This window comes from Myotis brandtii, unplaced genomic scaffold, assembly GCF_000412655.1.
Source record: "Myotis brandtii unplaced genomic scaffold, ASM41265v1 scaffold959, whole genome shotgun sequence".
Lineage (NCBI taxonomy): Eukaryota > Metazoa > Chordata > Mammalia > Chiroptera > Vespertilionidae > Myotis > Myotis brandtii.
In genome coordinates, this window is record NW_005371966.1 from 107158 (window position 1) to 113445 (window position 6288).

The window sequence follows — 6288 nt, forward strand, 5'->3', positions numbered from 1 at the left end:
GCCTCCCAGGGGAGGGGCCTGCGTCCGAGAGAACCACTTTCATTTCCCAGTCCCAGAGGCTCCGCAGGCACGATCGACCTCGAGCCAACGCGTTTCCGAGACCCCTCCTGTCCCGACAGGGCTTCTCTCCGCGTTCCCCGGAGCCTGGCCAGGTGGATGAACAAGTCGGTGTACCGATCGCGCCCGTCCCGCCGCAGGAGCCCAGCTCTGGCTCATCCCTGACCCCCACCCAAACCTGCTCTTCTTTGTTGCCTCCAGAGCGCACGGTCCCCAAACAGTTCACCTGCCGGCGACCCCAACCCAGCGGGAGACGTGGACATGAGGTTGGCAGGTGGGTGGCTTCCACAGTGAACAGGAGGAAGTTGGAAAGGAGACCCGGCTGGCCCAGGTGTCCAGGGGACTGCAGCTGGAGGGGCCCAGGTGGACCGCTGGGTTTGCTTTTGCAAACGGAGGACTATGCACAAGCATTCATTCCAGGACCTTGAACAAATCCTTTCACTTGCGAGCATTTCAGCTCCCCGAGCTGTGAGATGAGGATTAGGATAGTGAATTTCTACCACCTCGGGCAACTGGTTGCTGTTCGGAAAAAAAGTTGTGGGAGAGAGGCTCCTGGGAGCACAGAGACTGGGTGGAGAGGTAGTGGTCTTAAAGGAGAAACTGACCCAAGTGGCTGTGGGGTTGAATATGAACCTCTGGTGCTAGCCCTGCTGTCAGCTGGATAACCCGTGGATTAGGGAGGGACCGCTTGGGGGAAAGCAGAACTCAAGAATTAGAGCTCATATCTGGTAAGGTTGCAACATTATGAATGCATTCCAGTGGAGCGAGCCAGCGGGGAACTGGCTGGGAGGGTGTAGCCTCAAGGCTGGGGCAAGAAAAATAGAGTGCCACTGCTCCCTGGGGGGTTGATTCAAGGCGGGGAGTAGGTGAGAGCACCTATATGGAGGGTAGAGGAAGAAGAGTAGAGTAGGCAGAGAAGACAGCCTGAGACAGAAGCCTGGGAAAGTCTAGATTTTTCAGGGGAGGGTAGAGGAGGAGGATAAAGCAATGAGGATGGGCCAGCGTGTGTTGTTCTGGAAGCCAGCAGGGAATTGTTTTCAGCAGGAGGGCCTGGGCAGTCAACTGAGAAGTCCAGAAAGATCAGGGCTGACAAGTGACCCGGGGAGTTGACACCAAGAATGTCATAGGTGGCCTTGGAAACAACTTGGGTTTTGTTGTTGTTGTTTTGGGTGTTGTTTTTAATATATTTTTATTGATTTCTGAGAGAGGAAGGGAGAGGGAGAGAGAGAAACATCAATGATGAGAGAGAGTCATTGATCAGCTGCCTCCTGCATGCCCCACACTGGGGATCGAGTCCACAACCCGAGCATGTGCCCTGATCGGGAATCAAATCGTGACCTCCTGGTTCATAGGTGGATGCTCAACCACTGAGCCATGCCAGCCGAGCTTTTTTTTTGTTTGTTTTTGTTAAACCCAAGGATATTTTTTATAGTGGAAGGAAGGGATGGGGGGAGAGAGAGAGAGACATCAATTGGTTGCCTTTCTCCCCCACGCACCCCAACCAGGGCCAGGGATCAAGCCTGCAACCGAGGCACACACTCTTGATTGAAATCGAACCCAGGACCTTTCAGTCCGCGGGCCGACGCTCTAACTACTGAGAAAAACCAGCTAGGGCAGGAGGAGAGATGTTGAAAATAGAAGAGAAAGACAGAGATGGGATGATTGCTATTACAAGAAACCTGAGCAGGGCCCTAGCCAGTTGGCTCAGTGGGCAGAGTATCGGCCTGCGGACTGAAGGGTCCCGGGTTTGATTCTGGTCAAGGGCACATGCCTGGGTTGCGGGCTCAATCCCCAGTGAGGAGCATGCAGGAGCCGGCCGATCTATGATTCTCTCTCATCATTGATGGTTCTATCTCTCTTTCCCCCCCCCCTTCCTCTCTGAAATCAATTTTTTAAAAAATTAAAAAAAAAAAAAACAAGAAACCTGAGCAGGAGGAGAGTTAGGGATCCACATCACAGCAGGTGAAGGGACTGGTCTTCAAAAGGACTAGGGACCTCCTCCTCCATCACAACAGGAGAAAAAGAGGATGTGATGGGTGGATCACAAATATCGGCAGCCTCAGGCAGGAGGGTGGGTGCTCCTGGGGGAGTGTGAGAGCCCTCTCGAGCAGCGAGTTCTGGAAGGTCCCCGCCCCGGGGGAAACCAAGCTGAGAGCCTTGGAGCTGGCCCCTCCGGCCGGTGGCCGGCCACAGGTCTCCACCTTCCTGTCCTTCAGTCACTTCATCCCATGTGGATGGGGAGATCTGGTCGCAAGAGGCCCTGGGACCATTTGGAGCTCACTGGCATCTGAGGTGGCCTTGCCTTGTCTGTCCTGCCTCCAGGCCCCCTCCGCATCGTGGCCCTGATTGTGACCGTGGCTCTCACCTGGATCATAGTCAGCATCCTCCTGGGTGGGCCTGGCAGTGGCTTCTCTCGCATCCAGCAACTCTTCATCAGTGAGTGTGGGACTCTTCCTTGCCTGGCTACAGAGGTCCCCATGGTGGCCACCTGGGCCCGTGGGCTGAGGCTCAGGCTGGGGGTGGGAGGGGCCTGGATTTCCTTTCTCTTCCTCCGTCTGTCTCCTGGCATCCAGCACAGCCTTCTGGTTGGGGGGTTGCTTGGGCTGAGCAGCAAATCCCCGCTGATTAGTTCTGAGCCCAGTTGGAGTGGGCGGGGCTTGAGTAAGGGGCAGAGGGACTTCCGCTGAACATTGGGGATGTCTCCCTGGTTGCTCCCTGCCGACCTTCTGCTGAGCTCTGAGATGAGGAGGGGACTCTACACCTTGTCTCTAGTGACCTAAGTACTTTGTACAATTCCAGCTTACCCTTTTCCTGGAGCAGGGAGCTTTGCATATGAACATCATTTAGACTTGAGCAAGAACATGCCAAGATCAGCCTGGCTTAGCCCTTGGCCTCTGAGCCTGCTGTTCTACCACCTTCACTGCATGGTATGGGGCCAGGCTGCCAGGCCAGGAGGCCTCCACGCTAACAGAAACAACTCTCTCCCCACAGGCCCAGAGAACTCAGTGACGGCAGGTAAGGCTCCTGTCACCTCCCTGCCCCTCTTCTGGGCCTGCCCCTCCTCCTACTTATGTGACACCCCTGCCTGCCCCCAGCTTTCCAGGGTTTCTGGTCTCCACTTATCTCTCCCCAAACTGGCCAATACAACCCGCTGAGCTGCTTGCATGCCATGAACCTAGGAAACAAGTTCCCTGCTTCCAGAATACACTGGTGGGATAGGCATAGGATAGAAATTCCCATTCCAGCCTGGCCGGTGTGGTTCAGTGGTTGAGCATCGACCTATGAACCAGGAGGTCACAGTTAGATTCCTGGTCAGGGCTCCATTCCCAGTAGGGGACCTGCAGGAGGCAGCCGATCAATGATTCTCTCTCATCATTGATATTTCTTTTTTTAAAATATATTTTTATTGATTTTTTACAGAGAGGAAGGGAGAGGGATAGAGAGTTAGAAACATCGATGAGAGAGAAGCATCGATCAGCTGCCTCCTGCACACCCGCTACTGGGGATGTGCCTGCAACCAAGATACATGCCCTTGACCAGAATTGAACCTGGGACCCTTCAGTCCCCAGGCCAACGCTCTATCCAGTGAGCCAAACCAGCTAGGGCACATCACTGATATTTCTCTCACACTCTCCTTTTCTCTGTGAAATCAATAAAAAACCAATTTTTTTTTGGGGGGGGGAGGACATAAATGTGTTTATTGGCAAGGTATAAAATCAATCCAGGAAAATTACCAGTTTAATAAAATGATTGCACACATTCTTTTTTTTAAAATATATTTTATTGATTTTTTACAGAGAGGAAGGGAGAGATAGAGAGTTAGAAACATCGACGAGAGAGAAACATCGATCAGCTGCCTCCTGCACATCTTCTACTGGGAATATGCCCACAACCAAGGTACATGCCCTTGACCGGAATCGAACCTGGGACCTTTCAGTCCGCAGGCCGACGCTCTATCCACTGAGCCAAACCGGTTTCGGCTGCACACATTCTTTAAAAAATTATTCTTACTCATTGACTTGGAAATAATTTCAAATCTATAGAAAATTGGAAAAAATAGGACAAAGAATATTGTACCCAGCTTCACCTTTTGTTAATATTCTGCTGCTTTATTAAAAATATATTTTTAAAATATCTTTTATGGGGACACAATACAGCCTGTGACAGAGGTTGTCCTTCTGTCCTTCCACCTCTGCCCCATGGGAATCAAGTGCTTTCTTTCTCTTTGTTCAAAAAACATATTTTTATTGATTTCAGAGAAGGGAGAGGGAGAGAGAGATAGAAAATCAGATGAGAGAGAATCATTGATAGGCTGCCTCCTGCACGCCCCACATTGGGGATCGAGCCCTAAACCAGGGCATGGGTCCTGACCAGGAATCAAATCATGACCCCCTGGTTCATAGGTTGACGCTCAACCAGTGAGCCACGCTGCTCTCTCAGTTACTGCTCTCCTTCAGTCTGTTCTGACCGTACGTGCATCTGTACATTTGCCCTCCCAGCTGCTACTCCTTTCTCTTCTCCGATCAGTGGCAGAAAAGCCTCCCTAGGGGTCCCTATCACCTTGCCTGCGGCCCAGGGGATACAGAATGTCTGGAGGTGTTCCTGGCCTGAGCCATGTCCTGGCCCCCTGCTCAGTCATCAGTCATTCCTCCCTATGGGCCGGTCCTGACCTCCCTCTCTCAGACTTCGGATGACCCAGGGCCAGGCCCATGGGTCACCCCTACTGTCCCTGCCCAGAGCCGCGGGCCAGGAAGTACAAGTGCGGCCTGCCCCAGCCATGTCCTGAGGAGCACCTGGCCTTCCGCATGGTCAGCGGGGCTGCCAATGTCATCGGACCCAAGATCTGCCTGGAGGACAAGATGTGAGTTCCTTGGGGTGTAGGGGTGGGACGGGGGCGGGGGAGGGAATGGGTGATCGGGAGCTGGGCCTGCAAGGTCAGGAGAGTGGAGCAGACGTGCCACTTGAGGGCTGTCCCTTGCTAGGCTCATGAGCAGTGTGAAGGACAACGTGGGTCGAGGACTGAACATTGCCCTGGTGAATGGTAAGTTCCCTCTGATGTGGGGTCAGAGTTTGATTGAGGAAAGTGGAACCTTGCTGTGCTCTGACCTTCCCCACCCCCTCCCCTTCCCTCCCATCCCCTCCCCTCAGAATTCCCAAGGAGGCGGGGAAGGGGTTTGTGCTAGCTGAAGGGTCCACAGAAGTGACTCAATGAACAAAAGCATGGTGGCAGTAGAGCCCTGCCGGTGTGGCTCAGAGGTTGAGTAGTCAACCCATGAACCAGGAGATCACGGCTCGATTTCGATTCCCGGTCAGGGCACATGCCCTGGTTGCCGAATCGATCCCCAGTGGGGGGCACGCAGGAGGCAGCTGATCATGGATTCTCTCTCATCATTGATGTTTCTATCTCTCTCTCCCTCTCTGAAATCAAGAAAAAAATATATGTATTTATTTTTTAAAAGGATGATAGTAGGAAAGAATTAGGAGTTTTCAGGAATTTGAAGGGCGCACCTGGAGGGCCTCAAATGCCAGGCAGAAGCTCTGCAGCCTTGGATGGGCTGCTGCTGTCTGAATAAGGGGCATAGTTGGCAGGAATATGGGGGGATATATATATTTTTTGCTTTTTTAAAAAAGTGTTTCCCTTTATTGATTTTTGAGAGAGATAGAAAGGGAGAGGGATATAGAGAGAGAAACATCATCGATCGGCTGCCTCCTGCACGCCTCCTACTGGGGATCGAGCCCACAACCCGGGCATGTGCCCTGACCAAGAATCTAAATCAAACCATGACCTCCTGGTTCATGGGTCAACATTCAACCACTGAGCCACACCAGCCAGGCTGATATGGGGGGATATTTGAAAAGGTTCTAGAAGGGTTGCACCCAGTGACCAAGCCTAGTCTGGGAGGACCGAGGTGGTAGGGTGGGTTTGCCCTGGTGGCTTGCCCAGGAAGACCCCATCCTTCCTGTTGATCCAGGGGTCAGCGGTGAGCTCATCGAGGCCCGGGCCTTCGACATGTGGGCAGGAGGTGAGTGGCCGCCTGGCCTCCCAGTTTTGACTGTGCGGCAGAATGACTGGGTGTCCTTCCCCTAAACCAGTGGTTCTCAACCTTCTGGCCCTTTAAATACAGTTCCTCATGTTATGACCCAACCATAAAATTATTTTTGTTGCTACTTCATAACTGTAATGTCGCTACTGTTATGAATCGTAATGTAAATATCTGATATGCAGGATGG

The 6288-nt window shown here is 52.6% G+C and overlaps 1 protein-coding gene across 4 annotated transcripts in view; it reads left to right on the forward strand.

The window, feature by feature from the left end:
* Positions 1-6: 6 nt before the first annotated feature.
* Positions 7-6288, forward strand: part of FAM3A (family with sequence similarity 3, member A) — a 9241-nt gene continuing 2959 nt past the window's right edge. The window contains exons 1-7 of one of the 4 annotated variants that reach the window (XM_005886101.2): positions 7-164; positions 259-331; positions 2380-2493; positions 3049-3072; positions 4795-4918; positions 5040-5098; positions 6030-6080. In XM_005886101.2, the coding sequence (XP_005886163.1) occupies positions 319-331; positions 2380-2493; positions 3049-3072; positions 4795-4918; positions 5040-5098; positions 6030-6080 (385 nt within the window). In that variant the 5' untranslated portion in view covers positions 7-164; positions 259-318. Of the gene's footprint in view, positions 332-2379; positions 2494-3048; positions 3073-4756; positions 4919-5039; positions 5099-6029; positions 6081-6288 lie in introns of those variants that run through there. The other 3 variants (XM_005886100.2, XM_014533272.1, XM_014533273.1) reach the window with 3 other exon arrangements.